Below are 24313 nucleotides of genomic sequence, written 5' to 3' on the forward strand. Positions count from 1 at the left end.
CCAATCTCTCTGAGCCATCAGTGGGTGCAAGCGGGGCTGGCACTGTCAGCACATGGAGCAGTGGCAGCGGGAGCAGGGCTGCTGGCAGACAGGGAACCGGGGGCCACCGCGGGAGGGGCTGGGGGGAGGCATGAAGGATGGGCTGAGACCCACCCCTGACCCACCGCAGCCTCACGGCCCACAGTTACTTTCAAGGTGCACAAATTCGTGCATTGGGCCCCTAGTAAATATATAATTAATACTATTAACACAATAATATATTGATACTCTTTTATTCCCCTCAAGAATTTTAGTTTATCTGTCCATTTGGTAAAGATCAATTTAGTTAAAATGAAAGAATTTAATCCATAAACCTACTTCACTGAGTAAGGCTACATGAAATAAGTAAAAAACAAATGAACGAGTGAGGGGCCTTGGTGGGTCGCCCCTTCTTCCTGTAGGACATGTCACATAGCACACAGGGCATGGGGCACTCTGACATACAGAGTAAGGACACCAGTGTTGATCCATAACTAAAATATTAGTCAAGCTGTCCAGCTGGTGTGGCTCAGTGGTTGAGTGTCAGCCCATGAACCAAGAGGTCACTGGTTAGATTCACTGGTTGCAGGCTCAATCTCCAGTAGAGGGCGTGCAGGAGGCAGCCAATCAATGCTTCTCTCTCACATCAACTTTTCTATCTACCTCTCTCCTTCCCTCTCTCTCTAAAAATAAATAAAAACACATTAAAAATATTAGTCAAACTCAATTTCCTAATTTTTTTTTAAGATTAAAAAAAGTCTTGGATGCTAATAATTTCCCCCCTTACCTTCTGTATCTTTTTGGGCTTCCTACCTGGACAATGAACTTTCTAGAGCAGCAATTTTTAATACGAATATAACAGGAATTTTTTAAACATGCAATACCTGACTGCATAGTCAGGGCCACTGACCTCTTTTCCCTTAGATTGTCAAATAAAAAAAATGACAACAGCCAACACAATAGCCATCCAGTGTGAATGAATCAAAATTATACCTATTTTTTTGTCAGATCAGCAAATACTACAATATATTTTTTGGTGAGCTGCAGAATTTTAGCAATTGGTTTATGTGTGCCATGAGATGGAAAAGGTTGAAAATCACTGTTCTAGAGCATGAACCATTTCCTTTGGCTGCCACTTAAGTCCTCCCTGCCCATTCTGCGGGGTCAGACGAGGACTTCACAGGAATGGAGATCTGGACGAATAAAATCCTCGAGTCAGGGAAAATCCTCAAGACGTGCCATGCAGCTGGACAGAGACCTGTACCTCATGGAGCTTGAATTGTTAAAAAGGACACCACTTCCCTTTGCCCTGTAATAGCTCAGGCCTCCTTCAGGGATATTTGTGAAAATATATCTGTGATCCCCAAATCAAAAAGTTTCTTAATAAACCCCAGCCCATTGAAATGGAATAGCCTTCAAGTCTAGCCTAAAGGGCTGAGCAAACACATTTCAGCTATGGAAATAGCACAGCCCTCCATCTCCGTTCCAGCCCCCAAAAAAGCAATGGCTAAATTAAGTCCAAAAGACATTGTAAGCGATAGAGTCATCCTTTCTCTGGTGAGGAAGGAGCCCTGAATAAGGTAACTGTGGGATGAGTCAACTACTAGACCACCGCTGACCACTCTGCACACAGGTTTCTGTGGCTAAGAGATACAAAAAACCCAGAGATTCACATTTTTGAGTGTTGCTCTGTGCATTTCTACATTGCTAAACCCTGTCATCCAAAAAGCCACTAGTAGTCACACCTCCATTCCCATTTTATATATAGTGTTGCTGAAACTCACACCCTCAAAATCTTTGGAGGAGAATCATATTTCAAAGAAGAGTCCCATGAAGGAATCTATATATAACTCTTTAAAACCCATTGTAAATTGCACGAGAGATATACACGCGTATACATACTTCTGTCCTGAAAATAACAGATTTTATGCCCCTCTAGGAAGAGGCAGCAACCCTTGGTCAAATACCGAAAGACAGAAATTCAAGTATTTTAACCTCTGTGCTTGGCCAACCAGTTCATTGGGGACAGCTGGGCCAGGCGGTGTGGTTATCTGCCTCTGCTTCAGAAGACAGATGGAGTGAGGGCTTGGAACTCAACGGCCTTTTGGGAAAGAAAAACTCAAAAGTCATTTGAGGGCATCTGGTCCTCAAAACAAGAAAGGAAAAATGCTTAGCACTTAATTTAACACCTGGACATAAAAAAATTGAAATACAAATCAAGATTCCTGAAAATGGTCCAGGGGTGCCCCCAGAGAGAAGGGTATGAAGTCAGGCCCATCACGCCATAATCACATTAAGATGCTTTAATCTTTCTTCTTTTAATGGTTTACAACTACAATTCCCAAAAGCAGTGAGAAAAGTTTCAAAGCGAGTGTCTGAAGTGGGATGTTTGGGTTTTGCGTCTATCGAGGCTGGCCAGTCACCCGCGGTGGCTCTGGTGGCAGGACCGGAGGTGAGGCAGGTCACTGGGATGACATTAAAGAGCATCTGTGGATGGACCTCTACAACCTCAACCCCGTTTAAATCCTGGAAAGTGGCTCTTGTCATGTAATCTCTTCCCTCATAGGACGAGTGGACCTTGAGGAGCCACTCTGGAAGTGGCTCTGGACATCGCTTGCAGGCTGGTACTGAGGGTGTGCCAAAGTGGTCAAGTTTCTGAAAGAATGCACCCATTGGCCAGCAAAGGGTTTGCTATTGCTCGGCTACTCACACTTTTTTTTTTTTTTTTTTTTTTTAGAGAGAGAGAGAATGGAAGGTAGGGGAGAGACACAGAGAGAGAAACATTGATGTGAGAGAGACACCTTGATTGGTTGCCTCCCGCATGTGCTCCAACCAGGGCCGGGGATCGGGCCTGCAAACGAGGTACATGCCTTGACTGGGAATCAAACCAGAGATCGTTCAGTCCTCAGGTCAATGCTCTATCCACTGAGCCAAACTGTCTAGGGCAACTCACACTTTCTTAAGGCCTTCTGATTCCGGAGGCCTGAGTTGGACTGAGGCAGTTGGAACTTCCCTCCACCAACCATCACGAAGATCTTAGCCTGGTGGGTTTACCAGACTAACCACTCATCTCTCTATAGGGGACCTGAAGGCTGTGAGCGTCAGGGGAGGATGCCCTTGCGGGGAACCGGGATGGGGCACCTCCTGAGGCCATCATGAGGACACCAGGCACCCAGAGGAGGGGGGTGGTGCCTGAGTGGCTTCCTGCTCAGGGATGGCTCAGGTGTTGCCATTCTATGAGACCTCTGAGGGCAGAAACCGTCATCCTAACAGCACAGTTGAGAAACCCATAGAGCCTAATGGGAGATAAACTCGACTCAAGCTCCCAGCACTTTCCCGAACTGTGCTCTGTTTCAACCACAAGAGGGCAGATGTGGGTGGAAGATCCTCTGAAGAGCTGAGGAGAGCGCAAGCTCCCTCTGTCCATGCCAGGGGCCAATCGGTTCATGTTTAGCTGCTATTAGATAAACTCCTGTGGAGGAGAAACGTTCGAGATGTCATCACCATCCATTTAGAGACTGGCTATAAGAAAATATGTATAGAACATGTAGAAAAATCTTGATTTTCTATTTGTTTTCACTGTCAACAGTTAAGTTGTTAAGAAAACACACAAACTATCCTAATGTCATTGGTTACTGTTTGTAGTGTTGAAGAGAAAGTTTTAAAATTTGAGTCAGAGGCTCTGAATTCTAGTCCCCCCTCTATTCTTAAGAAAGATAACTGGACCCGGGAAACCACCTGCTGGAACCTCCGTTTCCTCCTCAGGACAATGAGAAAACAGGACTGGGATGAATTCTGGGATGCCACCCAGAAACAAAGACATGAAATGAACTCGCAGTGGGGAGAGCAGGCTGAGCAGCATGCAGTGGGCACATGCATAAGGTCTGCACGCTTCATGTGCACAGCACCCTTGGGGAATGGGCTGTTCCACATGACGAGTTTTCCAGATAATTGAATTTTAAATGCTGAAACTGGTTTTCCTTTAACCTTTTGTAATGGAAATCCTCCTAAAGTGTATGACATGCTTCTCTGGCCTCTTAAACATCATTTAACCTTTCCTGACTGATCTCCAGGTCAGCATGATGACCACTTCTTACTACAACTACATGCAAATGACTGGAAATGGGGTAGCCCTTTCACAGCGACAGCAAGACCTTCCCCTGAAGAGAGCGCAGGTGCCTTTGGGCATGTGCAGGTAGGCAGGACCCTCCTGCTAAATGGCCCCAGAGACCATATTAAAAAGCTATAATTGGCAATCCTTCCTTTCTTCCATCTCCTACCTCACCACCTGCAGTCATTTCTCCAAGTAACACCTTCTAGCAGCTTCTTGACACTGGGTTTTAAGTCTGCTATAACCTAGACAGAACTCAAGGTTGCCATGGGTAACCGGGGCCTGAGCTTGTAACAACCCTAAATTTAATTTTACACACAATTTAAAGCCAGTGGGTACTGTGCTGAAGATTGCCTCTGGCCAGGGCTGATCTTCAGCTAGTCCACCCAGTATGCAATGCTTCTAGACCAGTTGGCCAATCACCCTGAGCCCCCAGGCCCTCCAGACAGCCCAGAAACCGGTTCTTGCATGTGCCGACATTCTTTCCAATTGGCTAGTACCCACGCCATATTGGTTGCTCAATATTGGAACATCAGCCTGGTTTCTGGGTTGAAGATTATTCTCTCCTGCTCAGTGAATTGCCAGGGTTGGAAGCTCTTCTCTGTCCCTCAAACTCAAAGGCCTTTTCTCCGTTACATTGCCAATCAGGTTGGGTGTTAAAACCTTTGCCTGGCTGGTGTGGCTCAGTGGTTGAGCATCAACCCATGAACCAGGAGGTCACGGTCTGATTCCAGGCCAGGGCACATACCCGGGTTGCGAGCTTGATCCCCAGTGGGGGACATGCAGGAAGCAGCCAATCAATGATTCTCTCTCATCATTGATATTTCTCTCTCTCTCTTTCTGAAATCAATAAAAACATATATATATATATTTTTTCTTTTCATAAAACATATATTTTTAAAAAGCTACCTTTGATTGAAAACCTACCATGTGCCAGATGCCTAGTCAGTACATTATATAAGTCACCTTATCTCATCCACTAAAGGACCCTGTTGGGGAATAGCATCAGCCTCCGTAGCTGAGAAACCTGCCCCCCACACGGCCAGTAAGTGGGTCTGGGAGCCAGGTCCACCCCTCTGAGGCATGCACTTTGCACTGCCCTCGGCCCGAGTTTATGAACGCACAAGCAAGTCCAGTCAAGGGTCACATCCTGAAAAATATATTTTAAGTGAAACATGGGCCCTTTTACTTTTCAGAAAAGGCTACTTGTTTTTCGTGTGTGGGTTGTTTTAATTAATTCCACATTTTGTTACCAATTTGGAACACTCTGTCCTCTGGGAACAGAGCGGGTGTACTTATAGGAAGCTAGCTGAGGGAGGGAGGGACTAGGCTATAAAGTGTTTGTAGGATCTAATTTAAAAAAGCCTTCCCGGTTCTCCCTGCACCAAACAAAAGTAAACAGAGCATTCTAGAAAGGCCAATCTTCCCCAGGGTAGGGGTGATAGACCCTCAAACAAAAACTTTGCTCTGTGTGTTACCAGCTATGCCTGCAAAACGGAGCATGTGCTATCAAACATAACTAAGATCCCTCCCCCTTCCCAAAAGTTCTCTATAAATTCACTCCAGAGCGATGCAGTTCCCACTCGAAAAATGAGGGGCTCTCAGAGCTACTGGCGGACCTGGAAGCAAACTGCAGACCTCAGGAGTCTCAGCCAGTGACAAGGCAGCAATGGCATCGTCTGTGACTTGGGGGCAGGCACAGATTTAACTTTGGAGCTGGCTCTGGGGTACAGAAGGATGCCAAACCCATGGCTATGAATGCTGTTGTCTCCCCTGGGAAGAATTTTTCAAATTGACCCTAAGCTAATTTTCAAAATAAACAAACCATGACCTCATCTTCCACATTTTGCACCTGCTCCTCCCACAGCTAACACACACACACACACACACACACACACACAACAATTTTCAATGTTCTCTTCCAAAAACATTCACAGGGCTCTAGTTTCCAGAGTAACTCTTATGGGGGCCGGGGGGAGACTGACGGAAAAACTGACCAGCCATAGGTGACAGGGTCAAACATCGGGTGTATTCGTTCCCTAGGGCTGCCATATAAAAGCACCACAAACTGAGTGGTTTAAGCCACAGAAATGTATTGTCTCACCGTTCTGGAAGCGAAAAGTCCAAGATCAAGGTGTTGGTGGAGCCACGCTCCCTCTGGGGGACAGGGAATGATATACTCCGGGCCCTGATCCCAGCTTCCGAGGGTTGCTCGGCTTGTGGCAGTGTAACTCGCATCTTCACACATCTTCTCCTGTGAGCAGGTCTTTGCCCTTTTTATAAGGACACTATCCTACTGAATTAGGGGCCCATCCTACTACCACCTGGCCTCATGTTAAGTAATTAAATCTGCAATGGACTTCTTTCCAAGTAAGGCCATGTGCGGAGGTACCAGGGATTAGGATTTCTTCATATAAGTTTTGGGGCGACACAGTTCAACCCATAACATCATCTAAGATAGTTCTGAACTCAAAATCGAACTCAAGAGAAGGATCAGAATGAATTGCCCAACGGATCACCTTATATTATGATTGTACATAATAGTGTGGATGATTTCTCATGTTGGCAGGATGGGTGGGAAGTTGGTGTGTTGACCCCTGAAATCTGTTAATTGCAAGGGTGAACGGAGGAGAACCGTTGGCTGATGCGGGCTAGTTCCTGCTCACCACATTTCAGGACAACACCTACTAAGGCATGTGCAAACATTTAGCATTGAAGGAAACCCCGCCACTTACCTGGCCCCACTGACATCAACTCCGACCATCAGCTGCCCATTCAGGGAGAGGATCTCATCGCGCAGTCGGACCTTCCCACTCTTCCCTGCCGGGCTGTTCTTCCTCAGCTCCGTCACCCAGATGCAGCCCACGTCCAGCACGGGGCCCTGGTGGGTCTTCCTCTTCTTGCCCCCCCTGCGCTTTTCTCCATAGTCCCCGAAAACGGGGATGTTACCGAAACTGAGGCCCACCGTCTCCGCGTCCCCCAGCTCCTTGGTGAGGTACACGGTACAGATCTCCATCCCCGGGGGGCTGCGGTCAGGGGGGACCGCGCTCTCATCCACGGTGAAGTTCAGCTGGATGTACTCGCGCAGCTTCTGGATGGCCGCCTGGCACAGCCGCTGCTCCGGCCCCTCCCCGCCCTCCCGCAGGCTGTTCTCCAGCCACCGGCAGAGCAGGGGCAGGTGCAGCACCGCGTTGTCCTGGGTGATGGGCATGGCGCTCACTCCCAGACACCAGCATCATGAGAGGACCTGCTCCTGGGGGCCGGACCCCGCGGGGCCCCACGTCCCTTGGGGACCCTGGCTGTCATTGGCTGTGTTCATGTTCAGGCTGGCAGACGAGGGGGGGTGCTGGCTTGAGACGGGGCTGTTTGCCGTGGCAAGAGGAGGACCTGACACACACCGACAGTGGGATGATCGTTGCAACTGGAGTGCTCAGCGAGGGACAGAAGGAAGCCTCCGACAGGTCTTCGCTTGGTTCATATCACTGCAGGGCCCGTGCAAATGGCCCAGAAATGGGATAGCCCTTCATCAGCGACAGCATGGCCTCTGCCGGATTCATTCACACCTGGAAGAGGAAAAAACAAAAAATTCCTTCCAGTCACAACAGTGAGCCTTCTCACACAGAACACAGGGCCTCTTGTATGACTGAAGGCAATGTTTGCTTTCCGAGCCAGAAGCCTTAATGCCGCTCCCCATCCCTCAGCTCGGCTCCCTCTGCGCAGTAAACACAGACACACAGATAGACAGACAGACAGACACACAAACACACACACACACCCCTCCTTCAGACAGACATCTCTGGAACACTGGCTTTCTCCAGGAAGTTTCCCTCACCAGCGGGGACATGAGATGACTTTTGCCAGGACAACCCCCATCAAGCTCACATCCAACAGGAGGCTGTGTGACAAGACATAGAAGATCGCAGAGGGGTTCTGGAAATATTTAAGACCTTACATTCCTAGGAAGCTGAAATCTATCTCCATTTGCCCTGATCTATCCAACAGCGTACACAGGGAGGCTCTCCATTCCAGAACTATGTTCTTACAATGCTACCGAGAGGAGCAATAACAATCAACCGCACAGAGAGACTCCAGGACAGCACCAGTCCTGAGCTCAGCCACTGACTCCACCTTCATCACATAGGTCCACAGGACATCCTGTCCCTTGGCATCCTACAGCTCTTAGTCTCCTTGCTTCCTTTCCGTTGGAAAGCTGTTAATACCAAGCTACCCAAAGCCTTCTCCTCCAGAGAAATGTTCCCCCATGCTTCTGGGTGAGAGGACTCAGCCCCTCCCTGGCTGGCCCTTGAATGCAGGTCTTAGTGCCATGATGCGCTCACCAGCCTGCAGGCCTGGCTGCAGCAGAGGGCTGGGCTGTCCTGTCCCCACTGAATCCTGCACAGTGCGGGGCACATCACTGCTCCGCCGCAACCCCCTCGCCCCAAAGAAAGGTTAATTGAATTTCATCACCAATCCTTCTTCTCCACCAAAGAAAATTTTCACCTTCATCCCCTGTAAATGCAGAAAAATGACCCCTTTCACTCTCTTCTCTGAACCTCACTTTCGCCCGGAGAAAGTCAATATAAACTGTGCCATCAAAGATGGAAAACATTCTTCACCTTCTCAGGAAATGATTTAACAAGAAATAATAATAAATGGGAGAGGTGTCAGAAGCCATGTCAATAATAAATAACCTTATTACTCAGTAACCATAAAGAAATGTCTTGTTGATTTTCCAGAGAACTCGAGGGCCAGCTATTAATGGGTTCCAAGTAAATTAAAAGTTTAGCAAATATCATCTACATAAGCACATGCCTACTAAAAAGAAATGCAAAAATAAAATAAAAGATAATCCATAAATACACAAAAATGGAATGTTCCCTTTGGCCAAAATAAGTAACACCTCTCACTGAAAAGTAATGCCATACTGACATATTAAGATCCTATGAATAAGTCAGAATATTTTCCATCAGGCCTAGCAACCTTTCTAAGTCTCCTTTTCCTCATCTGTAAAATGAGAAAGTTAAGCTAAGTGATCTCTAAGGTCTCTCAAATGCCACAGAGAGATTCTCAAATGCAGTGACCGTGTTGTTTTCAACAACATACTCCCTACCCCGGCACAGTGCCTGTCACCTTGCAGACTCTTGATGACTTCAAACAATTTTTTAAAGATCCTTTACATTCAAATTTTAATGGTCCATCATTCAAAGTGTTAGTCTCAGTTCCAATAGTTCCATACACATGAAAACAGAGTAAATATCTTGGGCAAGATACTCTTTAAGTAAATCTGATTGAAGAAAACCAAACTTAAGAGTAATCGAGAATTTTTTCTTCCTGATGTCAACTTGTATTCACTCAATACATATTTATTGAACATCAATTAAGAACCAGGCCTTGATCTTGGCACTAGGAATATACTGTCAACAAGGCAAATTCGTTGCCCTGAATGAATTCATAGACTAGTGGGGAGATGCATAAAGAAATGGAAACTAGCATGTAATAAGTCTATGACAACCCTTTTAATAGAATCGACAGACGTGCACTCCTACAGCCATGTTCATGTAATCAGCCCCTAGCCCTGGGGTGGGGCCAGAACTGGGTATCTCATGCAGGTGGAATAGAGTATCTGCTCTGAGAACTGAGCCCCAGGGCCTAGAGAACAAGGATCTAGCCAGGGGTGGGCAGACTTTTTGACTCGAGGGCCACAATGGGTTCTTAAACTGGACCCGAGGGCCGGAACAAAAGCATGGATGGAGTGTTTGTGTGAACTAATATAAATTCAAAGTAAACATCATTACATAAAAGGGTACGGTCTTTTTTTTCAATAGTTTTATTCATTTCAAACGGGCTGGATCCGGCCCGCGGGCTGTAGTTTACCCACGGCTGACTAGTCTCAAGTGTGTGGTGAGAACTATAACTTGTGAACTAGGGACTGTGGATGGCAATATCCTACCTGCTGTGTTACTTGAGTAGCAAAAGGGCCATCTTGCCAAGAAATAAAATTGACCAGTAGAAGGCAAAGGTACAAGGCTAGGGAAAGAGGGCGCTCTGGTTCCCCGCAGCCGTCCTGGTCTTAGCTGCAGCCATCCTGATGGGGGATGCAGTGCTGACCCTCAATCTGAAAGACTGTATCAACCCTTGCAATAAATTACATTTTTAAAAGTTAACTACTTAAAAGAAAGAAAAATGGTAAAGAAAAACTGAACTAAAAAAAACCCAACCCATACCTTTTAATGAAAATGAACGCTACGTTGAGTTGTTTTCTATAATTTGAAACTCAAAAGTTGTTAAATGACACATTGGAGGAGCAAAGCTAATTGGCTTAGCTTGGAGCAGTTGTCCATCTGTCGTCCAGCCAGTTATGGCCAAGGGGATGGAGTCATGAGTTTCCCATATGGTGCCAGAAGCCCACCCTCTGGCCTTAAGTATGGTGAGGGCAGGGAAGGAGTTTTCAGAAAAATGAAAAATTATTTCAAGTGTACAGACACCCTCAAGGACCACAGCTTTTACTTTTAAAAAAATATATAAATATATATTTTTATTGATTTCAGAGAGGAAGGGAGAAGGAGAGAGATAGAAACATCAATGATGAGAGAGAATCATTGATCAGCTGTCTCCTGCACCCCCCCTACCGGGCATCGAGCCCACAATCCAGGCATGTGCCCTTGGCCAGAATCAAACCTGGGACCCTTCAATCCTCAGGCCAACGCTCTATCCACTGAGCCAAACTGGTCTTACTTTGATGTTCATGGGCTATACAACTTTTCAACTCCATACCTATAATTGGAAATTTTCCGGTAATCCTTCCAGCCCCCTGTTCTATAAATGGCTTTTCCTGGGATTTTCTATAAACAAGGGAAGTAGAGCTATTCCGATCCATCTCAATAATTTGAGATGACTCAGGGTATAAGAAAAGGTGCACAATTTTTCAACAGTATGTAAAGTCTGGTTCTTCCACAATATCCATGAAACATTCCAGTGAACAAAACGTTGACACAGAGATGATACAGAAGGACAGAACTCTGCAAATGGTTACAGATACCGACATCCCTGTTTGGCTGACCCCGCAACGGTCTCAAAGCCTCTCATCCTGAAGATCAATCCACGTCAACAGCGAGCAGAACTGTGGACGTGGAGGTCCGAGGCCTGGTCCCACTCACTTCTATCATTTATAATTCTCCAGTTAGTCTCATCCCAAGCAAACAGCCATGATAATTTAAATTAATGTTGAGTAGCCTGAAGCTGACAGCCTTAGCATTCAAAATAAATGCTTCTGTTACTAAGGTAATTGATACTGTGTTTAATGTCTACCAACTTTCTTGGATCCCCTTTCAGTTAACTTGTGCACTCACAACAGGGAGACGTTACTCACGAAGGGGGTGGAAACTAGTTCGAGGATGGGGGGGGGGCTGAAAAAGTCTTAGCTATTCTAAAGGTCAGTGCCCCACCTTACAAAGCTCAGTCCTATCTGGGGGGAAAAATCTTACTCCTTAGTATTTAATTTCTGTGTTCAAGAGAATTCAATTTAATTTTTAATTTTAACTTAAATACATTAAAATCTTTTCCCCGGGGTGAAGAGAGGGAGACAAGAATGAAAATGGCCAGGAAACCCTGAACTAAGTAAAACCAATCATCTGCCCAAAGTCACAGGCCGAATCGCCCAAAATGCAGAGGCTAAGCCTTGAACCTGACCGCAGTTATCCAGACCTCACTTCAGTGTCAGATGCACAGTAGGCTGTCTTGTTCGAACTCCCTCTTTCGAAGTGTCCTGGATTCTTGCCGCCTTCCTATGCTGACCTCTGCTAAGTTCCTAGTTCCTAAACCTTCATCTCATCTTCCTCCCTTCTGGACTGGATTCCTCTTTTGACTTTTAGAAAATGCTCCACATTTTAAAAGAAAAAAAGTGTTGATTAAATACCTACTAGTCATTTATTCAACAGAGGTTCATTGAATGAGTGCCCATCACTTGTTGGGCCCTGAACAAAACAGACAGCGTTCCTACAAACCTTCATGAAATAATGATGAATTAGTAAAGGTAAAATGCTACAATGTGGGATGGTAATTTGTACCATGAAGAGAACTGTGACTGTGGTCATGTCAGAAGCTAGTGAGTGACAGGGGATTTGGAGCAGGGGGTGCAGGGGGGGAAAGGCCCCTCTGAAAAGAGACCTGAATAAATGAGACCGAGAGAGTACTTGTGGGAAGGCTGTTCTTTGACAGGGGGCAGAGACTCCAAGGTGAGAGCCTGCTTGGCTGCCTGAGGAGGAGAGATGACGGGTGTGGAAATGCCCCCAGTGAGCTGGATTGGATGCTTCCCCACCATCTTATTCTCTCCTCCAACTCTCACAACCACCTTGTAAAACAAGGGCATCTGACTCCATTTCACCAACACTGGCAGGGCTAAATGTTGTTGATTCACAGCTATTATTGAGCTCCTACTTTGATTTGGGGGCACCAAAAACAGCAATAAAAAAACAACAACACAACAACCCAGGGCACCTGGTTGGCGTGGCTCAATGATTGAGTGTCAACCTATGAACCAGGAGGTCACGGTTCGATTCCCGGTCAGGGCACATGCCCAGGTTTCGGGCTCAGTCCCCAGTAGGGAGCATGTGGGAAGCAGCCAATTGATGATTCTCTCCGATTATTGATGTTTCTAGCTCTCTCCCTCTCCCTTCCTCTCTAAAATCAATTCAAATTATATTTTAAAAACAAATCAGGGCATGTTTCTTAAAGGGCTAAAGGCACACATGAATTCATGCAATGGTTTACTAGTACCATTGTGCAGTCCCAGGTGTTACAGACAAAGCCACCACTGCCTGAGAAAGTGTAAATATGAATGACTGACTCCTTTAGGTTGGCTTATGTTTTGGAAAAGCAAGGCACTGGCTAAGTTTTAACTATCTACATGGCTGACTCTAGACTAACCAGATGGCTGTGCATATGAGACAGAAGAATTTGATCCAGCCTTTATGTCATGCAACAAGGGTTAACTGTGCCAGGCACTGCACTAGGCTGGGGAGGAAAGATGAAGAGCCCATGGGGGCTGGGGAGAGAGAGAGCGTTAACTAAAGTGTGCGAAGGGCGACGATGTGGTACATTTGGGGGCACATGATGAATTCTGGAATATGCAGCTTTCCAATGTCTATGCTGGGATTTTAGGGGATGAGAAAGGTGTTCCCATATAAATTCCAGAAGGTGAGGACCTCGAAGGGACCTCAGGGATTGCTGCATCCAGCCTTCAATTTTACAGACGAGAGAAATGCACAGTGATATAAGACCAAGATCCTTCCATTTCTGGGTCTGATAACCCTTGAAAAACAGGGGGAAAACCTGAACGAAATGAAAAAGGATGATGTGGCAGCTATTTTGAAAATCTAATACTTGAAGATATTGTATTTGCTAAAACATGAATCATCTATCCAGGTAACAAAAATACGGGAATGAGTAGAAATTAAAAAATTCATGAGACATCATGCATGTTCTTTCTCAAGATGAGTGCAAGAAAACAGATGGAGACCAGAACATCAAAATGAAGATTATACACCATTTGTTTCCTACATTTTTGTAAAATACATTTGCTACGGCTTCAGATACGGAAACAAGTTTGCACGTGTGCAGTTTAAGATGGTTTACTCCGGATTTGGCCAGTCCTGGACTAATAAGATTCTTGGACTAATAAGATTCCTGGAGTTTCGGTATCTTAGTTCTAAAGGAACATAATGGTTGGGGAAAGAGGGCATTTATGAGGTACTGTTTATATTGTGAATTTCCAATTTAATACTTTGAAGCAGTTGCTATCTACCGAGTGGGTAATTGGCTGAGACAATCACAGCTTCGGTCAGCAGCAAGATAATCATGAGGGCACCGTGGTTGCCCATTTTAATGTGACCTTCCTGCTCACCTTGTATGGACTGGGCAGCCATGATGCCACCCATCTGTCATCCGCAACCCTAGAGATCACGCCCTCAACATACAGCATGCATTACAATAAGTTCTTCTTTAATTAGACTAGAGTTATTGTTTAAAAAATAGTTATTTTACAATATTTTACAAGTGTTCCTTTCAGAGCAATTGTGCTGTTGAGATGCTTCCGGTGTTTAGGCTTTTGGGTAAATAATCCACTTAACTGTATTTGAATTCTCAGCATGGAACTGCATAGGCTCTGACCTCATCCTTAATTAAGAATGACTCAAATATTTATAATGGCCAGCAGCATACTCTGCTATTACCTAACTGCAGGTCCCCAGGCAAATCATTTAACATCTTTGAGCCTCAGTTTCCTTATCTGCCAAATGAGGTGATTCTACTGTTTCCTTCCAGTTCCAGCATTTTCCTGGACTTTGGAGCTGAGTTAGCAAGTCAGGGAGGGAGTCACTGGCCTCATTAAGAAGCATATACACAACACATGGAAGCTTTAAACTGCAGAAGAGATGGGCCAAGCTGCTTTATCAGATTTTGAGTATCTGCCAAGACAAGGGAGGAAGGGGGCCCCTGGAGTGGTCTTACATTCACGTGCTTAGAACCAGCGTTCAGCTCGTCCAGAGGCAAGAAGAAATATATCTTACAGAATCAAAGGTCTTTGGTGCAGCAGAAAGAACCAAGGTTTCAAGAAGGGAGGAGGAATCAATAGGAAATCCGGTGTTCCCATTGAGGCCCCACAGATGCTCCGATTTGGCAACCGCCTGAATTGTGCAGAGACCGGCCCCCACTCCCTCCCCTCCCCACCACTTGCAGGACCCTGGGCTGGAGCGCCTGGTGCAGAGGGAGTATCCTCAGAGGAAACCAAGGGATCACAGAGCACAAAGGTCCAGCCCTGGGCCTCTCGGAGAAGCATCCCATTTTCCCAGACCTCCCTGTGGGAAAGACCTCAGACAGTGATCCTCAGAAGGCAAGTCCAAGTCCATGGGAGTGAGAGAAAAGAGAATCCTCATCTGACCTCTTCCAGGCAGGAATTCAGAATGAAGGAGAAGGGAAGATGGCGAAGGAGTGCAAGATACCAGTCCCCGCACTCTCAATGGCCTCCACAGCTACTCGTGCTCCATCTTGGTTTTAAAAGGGGTGGGAGAGAAATACAGCAGAGAGAAAGTGAGATGAGATGGCAGAGACGGAAAGGAACTAGGCTGGAAATCATCAAATTGAGATTCAACTCCGGACACTGCCGTGATGCCCTTGGGGAGAGGTCCCCAGATATGAGGAGGTTGGACCCACTATCTTTTAAGACCCTGCTGGCGCTGTGTCAATGTTAATGTGTGGGGACTGTGTGTAGGTAAAAGATGTGGCTGAGGAAGGCCACGGGTAGGTCAAGGAGATGCTACAAGGAGACCCTGATCTTGGTTGACTCCCCACCATCCAGGTCTACAGGCCCCCAGGCTCAGAAACATGAATTCTGCCTGCACATTGAAAGAGCACCTGCCTATCCAGAGTGGATATACTGCTACCAGCAAGAAGGCTCGCTCATTAATTTCCCATTGAAAACACAGTTATTAAGTGGGCAGGATGTTTGCATCGACCTGATCAATGCCTGCTTCTCCTGCAGGCAGGACGCAGAGGAAGGCAAACCTCAGGACAAGGAGAACCAGGTGAGCACAGGAGGGCCCCCGCTGAGGCATAATCTCTGCCTCTGCAGCCTGGGCTTTGCAAAGGACACTGCCACTTAGCCTAGACTCCCCTGCGCTAGACAGCACCCGAAAAGGCATCGCCAACATCTGGTTCCTGGAGCTTTCCCTTCTTGCTCTCTGCACGAACTCCACCCCGCTTCTGTTCCCACCCCTCTCTCCAAACTACGTACCACGGCACCAGTGTGTGTCCATTTCTACTCTCTGAATTACGGGCACAATCACATTTTAGCCCCTCGTCCCTAAGATGACTCTAATTCCAGTTTTGGATTCTATTAGTTTCATGGACAATTTCTTAATTTGGGCATTTCTGGGGCTGACGATTCAGCCACATGTGAGGTATTTCCTAGTTTCATTCTCAACACAGCAATTTGTCTTCTGTGTTTCTAAGTTCAGGGCTGTGGGGAAGGGTCTCACTATTGCCCCCAAGGACCAAGGACACCTTCCCGATTTAACAAAACTGCAGAAACTACAAAGGGCCCGTGTGGAAGGTGTAATGGAGAGACTTGGAGAGCCGTGGGTTGAGCCCCGGGCACGCAGCGGGCCTCTACAGCGCAGCTCACACCTGCTCAGAACAGTTCCCCGGGCAGCGTGCGAGAGGCAGGACAGGAGGGCAGAACCAGAGCCACCAAAGAAAAGCCAGAGGAGTCCATGTTCTCGTGACCACTCTTGGCCCCAGCCCTGCTGAGGAGCCGTATGCCGCTGAAATTGCAGACAGCTCCGGCATTTCCCAGGGCCCTGCGGCCCTGTGACTGCCCCCGCTTCACTGTGACACAGATGGGGGAACAGATTGAGAGGGGCCCCCGATTCAGTCCACAGAGCGCTAGGTGCCCGTGGTGTCAGTCGGCAAAAACTCACTTCAGATTGGAAGCAGGTTCTCATCCAGCAGGCAAAGTCTCTTGCCAGGAAAATAGGAAATTGGAATTTAAAAAACAAAGAAACAAAAAACAAACCTTTAGCGTTCTCTGCATTGGAGATAAGGTAGGCACTAGGGCATGTCTCTATTGGGGGGACACGTAGCCAGTCGGGCCCATTATGGGTTTAAAGCTTTAGGACAGAAATCTAGTCTTTACTTGGCTAAGCCTGCGGAGATAGATGCTGTGGGAAACAGACGCCCCCAGGCACCCTGCTGATCTGGGGAATTACCAACAGGAACAAAAATGGCTATTACCTGCCACCCACCGAGTTCCGAGTTCCGCTGAAGCATTTTCAACAGGCTTTAGGCACCCTGGTCTTTTGCCTGCAGGCTCCACATCACTGCCCCTGGAAGCTGAGCGCCTGGACCGTGCCAAGTCAGGCTCTACAGGAATCCTGCGAAAAGGACTGAAGACCTGCTCTCAACCTGAAATCGTAAGTCTCTTTGCCCGAGGAGGTGATTAAAAACTTGGCCTACCTCCCCGTGCGATGCTCCTGCCCCCTGCCTGGCGGGCCCCAGTGCTGGCCCTGTTCTCTCCTGCTCGTCTAGTCATTCTCAACCCACGGCTCTCCAAGTCTCTCCATTACACCTTCCACACGGGCCCTTTCCCACGCGTCTCATGACCAGAAAAGAAATGGAAAGAGAGGCGCCTGTGCTTCTGGGGTTCCTGGGTTCTACAAGATAAACACTGGTTACGCCCATATGGATTCCTCAGGGAGGAATAATTCATTCATTCACTCATTCGTTCAACAAATATTTATCGAGTACAATAAACAGTGACGTTCTTACCCTCAGGAACTTAAACCCTGAACCAGTCTTCCCAGGCTGAGCAGAGCCTCGGAATCACTGGAGGCCATTCAGACACCCGCCTTTCGGGGAAGGCCGATGTAACAGGGCCTTAGAAACCACTGGCTGGGTGAAGGAGAGGTGCTGGCCACTCTATGACTCAGAATGGAGACCCCAGGGAGAAAGTCAGCTCTCACATCCTCATGCTAAGGAGACCCTTCATTTCCCACCCCTGCAAGGTTGGTAGATTTAACAAATCAGAACACATAGTGTTACATATGAATTTCAGATAAATAATAAGACATGTTTTAGTATAAGTATGTCCCAAATATCGTAGTATGTCTTGGTATGTGTATGTCCCATGCAATATTTGGGATATACTTAGATTAAAATGTTATTGTCTGTGGGGCGCGGTTACGGTGTTTTGGCCAGGTTCAAGCCTCGGACTAATGAAAGGACAGGGTCCTCTCATTGCCACGTGCAAGTCCCAGTTGGAGGGCAGGGCCCTCCCAGCACAATCATAGCCAACGGCTGTGGTTGTAAGCTTGAACCTATGGTCTGAACACGTAGCCCCACGTGCCTTGTGATAGAGTTCGAGTGCATGTAGTTGAGTGAGGTTGAAACTCACGAGAATGCTGTAAACAATGTGATCACGCCCCTACTTTGCCTCGTGGCATCTGCTATAAAATAAAGACACGGCTTGTGGGCGTCGTTGTTGTCTCCTCATCAGGGAGCAGCGTCCCACCGAGACCCAGCTATTATTCTCTTGTCTGTCTTTCCTTAATTCTTTCACCCCCCCACTCGGGATCACCCTTGGTCGTGCTAGCATGGCACAATTGTCTATCTGATATTTATGTTTAACGAGGTGGCCTATATTTTATGTGGCAACCCTACACCTACCCCATCCAAAAATGAAGCCCTGAGAGCGGTTGACCTGCATGCTGTGTCCGCCCTCTGTGGAGTAATCCACCCAGAACCTCTGTCTCTGCCTCAGCAGGCCTCTCACTCCCTCCTGGATGCAACTCTCAGCCGTGGGCCAGGGCACCCACACTCTGCAGGCGGAGAGGGAATGAGTCAGCCCTGGGACAATAGCTCACCAGCCCACTCAGAGGAACTGCTCTTCCCGGCTCCCTGTCATCACAGCCTCTGGTCTCATGTGCCCAAACCTGCTGATCCCAGCCCAGCTGCCTTTCTTGAATGGCCCTGCTTGCCTGGACTCTGTAAATGCTGGTCCTCTCTGGCCGGCTGGCCTCTTGTCCCTCTTAACAGAACTGCGTCATTAGGAAGAAAGGAGATAAGGAAGAGAAAAGTGTTTGACGTGAACACAAGAGGTAATCTCTGGGGATTGTCATACCATGATCCTAGGACTGTATCCTCCTATAGGATTACAAACAAAGCTGTTCTGATTTTATCAGTTTTATTTGTCTGTTCCTTTGGGTAAGATTTTATTTGAACAAAGGTGAGTAGCTGAAACCGATTCAAAATCACTATACAGTTGGCAACCAATTCTACAGCTTATTTTGAGGTGCAGAGGACACTATTGACTGTCTACCCAGCATCCGTTCCCTCTTTTTAACCCCTAACAGAATTCTGATTTTTGTTCAGGGTGGGGCCTAACTCCGTGGTCGGCAAACTGTGGCTTGCGAGCCACATGTGGCTTTTTGGCCCCTTGAGTGTGGCTCTTTCTAAGCCTTAGGAATACCCTAATTAAGTTGATCACAATGTACCTACCTATATAGTTTAAGCTTAAAAAATTTGGCTCTAAAAAGAAATTTCAATCGTTGTACTGTTGATATTTGGCTCTGTTGACTAATGAGTTTGTCGACCACTAGCCTAACTGATCAATGGAAATATCCTTCCCTTGCAAGCAATGGTTTCAGGAGTGGGCAGGTGACCCAACACTGGCCAGTGAGTCATGAGACTTGCCTCCCAGGGCTCTTCTGGAAAATGCTGCCTCACTCCTAAGAGAAACTGCCAAGGCATGATGGTCCCTCTTCTTCCTCTGGATGTCACTCAAAGTCAGATGTCTAGTGTCGCTGCTGCCATCTCGATACCAGCCTGATGGTGCATAATGCTGAGGTGGCACAAGCGGAGAGAAAAATGAAGTTGGGACCTTGATGACATGTGAACATCCTTCTGTTGAAGCCAGTTTGGGTTGGATTTTTATTACTTGCATCCAAAGAACAAGCTGCTATAGATGTGGTTTTGTGCTTGGAGTGCCTATTAAAAGCTAATGTAAAGCAGACATGAAAATTTAAACTTCTGAGACTTGTGGCAATAAAGGTGGACATACCTGCCTCTATTTCTACCTGGGGTGAGGGGGTGGGGTGGGGGGAGAGACATAAATTTGCTCATCCTTATTTCTGTAGAGCTAGTACCCATAGTAGGAGTGAAATTGACTAGCTTCCCTTTTCTACAAGTTTCAATAAAAATAACTCTAGTTTAATGTTTGTTAATAAAGTCTAGGTGACCACTTGGAAGTAGATTGGTGGGGAAGGAAAAATAAGTTTAAAATAAAAATATATGTACTCATCCCTCTGGCAAAATCTTCATATTTAAGCATCCCCAGAACCATAAGAAACAGCGCCTGGTGTCTGATTGCCTGATGCGGTTTATCTGTGAGCAAAAGGCAAAGGTAGAGAGCTGAGTCCCTTGGGCAGTTTTAAACTGCAGACTCTCAGAGCCCTGGGCAGAGCCCTGGTTCAGGCACACCCCACTCTGTCCTCATGCACTTGACTTTTCCTACCCCCTCCCTCCCCAGTGAGTGCTGAGCTAGCCCCCTGGTTTTGAGGGTGGATTCCCACTTTCCACTCACACTGCCTTCTCCTGTTTCAAACATGTTCCTAAAGCTATAAATCAACTCTTCTGAAAAGGGCTGGAGGCCTGACTCTGGCCTGTCGACTGAAAAACTGAGCTCGCTTCTCAGAAAAGCCACCAGAAACTAAGAACATCTTCAACCCACCAGCAAAGGCAAAACTAAAGTCATGGATGGCTCTAGGCCAGAAGCTCTTATTTCAGGACAGCAAGACTGAAACATATAAAGGAGGAAAAGAAAATATAATATGGATGAACCATGGGCACCAACAAAACAAACACGTGAAACTGGCAAGAGGATGAAAACAGACATACCAAATCGAGGCCAATTCATTCCATAAATATTTACTGAGTGCCTACTGCCCCGTGCCAGGCATAACCACGAGTTGCTAAAAATACAAACTGAGTCAGTTCTGTTTCTGTTCTCAAGAGATTCCTAATTTTCCTAGGGATAGACACATAAATAACTTAGGATAAATCTTAAAGAATGGAAGAATTCACAAAGTGGGAATGGTGGGAGATGGGAGTTATTTACACAAGGCACTTTGTACAGAATTCTCAGAGTAAACATGTAGGTAGTGTGTTTATGCAAAGAGAATGAGAGTGGCAAAGAGGGTGTGCAAGGGTGGTCTGTGGGGGCGGGAGATTAGTGTCAAGGGCACATTTAGCCTTCTCTCCTGCTCCAAGGAGTTTGACCTTCCACACGTAGGTCATGGGTTTTAATTGGTGGTGGTTTTATTTACTGAATTATTTAAGCAACCAGATTTGGGATTTCATTTTAGAAAATTATCAATATCAGAAAATGTTCACCATAATATGTGAGGAAGCAGGTTATAAAGTGGTTTTGATTATCAATTGTGTTTAAGAATGAAAATAACCTCTGAAGGATATTCACTGAAATAGCTGATTTCATGTCGGGGAATTAAGGCTATGAACCTTTAAATTTCTGGGTTTCCTAAGTGCTTATTAAAACATATTATTTTGCTGATTTAAAAAAATTGTATGTGTAAGGATACAGATTGAGTGAGACTAGACCACAGGGAGGCCAGTTGGCAGACTGTTCTCATAGCTCAGGTGGGATATAATGACTGCCTGGAACATGGCAGTGGGATGAGGGAAGGAGGTAGCTTCTTGGGCCATTTCTGAGGCAGAGTTGGCCAGTCTAGGTGACCACCTGGAAACAGGTTGGTGGGGAAAGGATAGAGAAGAGAAATCAAAGATGACTCAGGGGATTGGAGAGACTAGGGGGCTTAACCAACTGAGAGGTCCCTTGTTCCTGCTGGCTCTGTCCTTTGCCTCTTACACTCCGGGTGTCTGAACTTGACCTTCTTGTCAGGGATCCAAACCAGATTTCTTGCCACCCTCTGTTCACACTGGACGTGAGTAGAGGGAAAGGCCATGTCTTTCCTTCTTGTTGTGACAATGGATTCCCTACTTCCCTGCGCCCACCCACAGCAACCTGCTTCCCACACCTATGAAGTCTTAGTTGGAAACTCCCTGTCTCCACTCACTGGGCCTGGGAGAGCCAAGTTTGATATCAGAAACTCATAAAGCTCAGCCTCTTTTAAGGCAATTAAAACTCCAGTGTGGGAGACCTTGGCATCCAGCACTTTTTCCACCTAGCCAACTCTTCCCACAGATCCAGCAGTCTACCAGCTTAGGGAGGCCAACACATTACCCCAGAGCCAAGCAGGAGATGACGCCACACACACACACTGCTGCTTAGCGAGTGCAGTTCTCACTCCCCCTTCCCCCTGCAATATCCCAAAGCTCCCATTCAACAAGGAAAACATGGATATGATTAGGAGGTTATTTGTGGGCCAAACAGTTGCAGCCTGATTCTCATCAGACAGACAGGAGGGGGGCCAATTTCCATCAGAAACGCCAGGGGAAATGAGTGACAAGTATAGAAGTGAGCTGGCGGGGCCAGGAGAAGGAGCTGCAAAGGAGAAAATTGCCTCTATTAAGTCAAATCCGTCCTGGGATAATGGACTGCAGACTCAGTTCCTGGCCACCACACTCTTTTGCTTGATCGCATTAATCTGTCTTTTTTTCCAACTACATTTTTATTCCTGCCACCTAATAAAGTATAGGTCCACTCCCTACTCATATAAGGATCTATGGAACATGAGAAACAGATAAATTCAAACTAGAGGGCAATGTTTACAATCACTGGAACAGGCTAAGACCCAATTCTCGATTCCAAAAGGGAAACAATTTTAATTCAAAAAGTAATTTGACAGTCATATACTTTACAAAGGGTCCCCCTTGACCACAATACTGTACACCTAAAACTAAGACAAAATAATGAATGTAAACTCTACTTGAAAAATAATTTTTTAATTAATTTGATAAAGACAACTTTCAAAAGTTTAGGCATAAAGACTTATGCTAGGAGGGAGAAGAGCGAAATAGGATGAAACTTGGTCAGTGGTGTATTGGAGCTGGCTCTCGCTGGTTCCTGATGGCTGATTATCACATTTTCAGGAATTTTGCAAGTTGTTGACACAACGTTGGTAGTTTGAAATCAGCCATGGTGGCAACATTTACACCATGGAAATTGGCAAATGCTGCAAACCAGGACAGCCTCTCCCGTAGTCGTTTGTTAAACACTAACCAGCACACCACTGAGTATGACCTTTTCCTTTAAGGGTCTATTCATATACACAATAATGTGTGTGTGTGTGTGTGTGTGTGTGTAAAAAGTCAGGAAGTAACCCTTTTGATTCTAGGTGGTGAGACTAACAAGTAGTTTTAAATCTTTATTTTTACAGTGAACATGAATTCAATGTATAAAAACCAACCTTCTTTTTCCTTCTGAGCTGTCAGATTCACCCCTGTACCCTCCTTCCTCTTTTTTAATCTCTTCCTGTCCTGGCCTCCTAGGTTTTTATTCTCTGCAGAGGGTGGTGCTGAAATCCCAAACTACTCAGATACCCCCAGGCAGACAAAACTCCTGTTAATAAGAACAGACTCCAGGCTACAGGTGGAGAGAGCCCACATGAGGCTCAGCAGTGGCACTGAGTGGCCGAGAGTCCTCTTCCCTGGGTGCAAAGCTGTTATTACTGGTGGCTTAACAGAGGAGCAATGACCAGCTGGGGATAGCAGGAATTTCAGCCCACGTGATCCCAGGCTCTGTAGAAGGGACAACATCATCTCTCCAGCTGTTCATATCAGGTTTCACTAGCCGCACACTGGCCATTCCTATTGTTTGTAAAACAGGGTGACCACTCTCAACCTTTCACATCTTAGTGAAATATCACTGTATCCTTGCCATAGCTGGGTGTTCTCTCAATTTAACAGACATCAACCCAGCACAGAAAGCCCAACTGACTAGCCCAAAATCACATCGAGCAGAACTGGGACAACAACCCCAGAGCAGAGCTGGGACAACAACCCAGGTATTAATATTGAATTTCAGGGTTTTTCCCGCTCAATTATATTGAACGGTTCGTGGGACCCTAAATTTCTAACAGTATTTATATAATAAAAGCTAAGCCACCAAAACTTCCCCTACCTGGTGAAAGAAATAGACTTACAAGTCCAGGAAGCGCAGAGAACCCCAAGCAAAAGGAATCCAAAGAGGACCACACCAAGACACATCATAATTAAAATGCCAAGAGCAAAAGACAAAGAGAGAATCTTAAAAGCAGCAAGAGAAAAAAAGTCAGTTACCTACAAGGGAGTACCCATATGACTGTCAGCTGATTTCTCAACAGAAACTATGCAGGCCAGAAGAGAGTGACAAGAAATATTCAAAGTGATGAATAGCAAGAACCTACAACCAAGATTACTTTAAGCTATCATTCAGAATTGAAGGTCAGATAAAGAGCTTCACAGATAAGGAAAAGCTAAAGGAGTTCATCACCACCAAACCAGCATTATATGAAATGCTGAAAGGTATTATTTAAGAAGAGGAAGAAGAAAAAGGTAAAGATAAAAATTATGAACAGCAAATACATATCTATCAACAAGTGAATCTAAAAATCAAGTGAATAAAAAATCTGATGAACAGAGTAAACTGGTGACTATAATAGAACCAGAAGCATGGAA

The 24313-nt window shown here is 46.1% G+C and overlaps 1 protein-coding gene across 5 annotated transcripts in view; it reads right to left on the bottom strand.

Moving 5' to 3' along the window:
• The window catches only part of PDZD2 (PDZ domain containing 2), a 327541-nt gene that overhangs the window by 199390 nt on the left and 103838 nt on the right, over positions 1-24313 (bottom strand). For all 5 annotated transcript variants that reach the window (XR_009452690.1, XR_009452689.1, XM_059694710.1 and 2 more), the window contains exon 2: positions 6865-7692. Coding sequence is in view for 3 of the 5 variants with exons in the window: in XM_059694710.1 (XP_059550693.1) it covers positions 6865-7340 (476 nt within the window). In the remaining 2 variants the exon portion in view is untranslated. The remainder of the gene's footprint in view (positions 1-6864; positions 7693-24313) is intronic.

This window comes from Myotis daubentonii, chromosome 4 (assembly GCF_963259705.1).
Source record: "Myotis daubentonii chromosome 4, mMyoDau2.1, whole genome shotgun sequence".
In the NCBI taxonomy this organism is placed as follows: Eukaryota; Metazoa; Chordata; class Mammalia; order Chiroptera; family Vespertilionidae; genus Myotis; species Myotis daubentonii.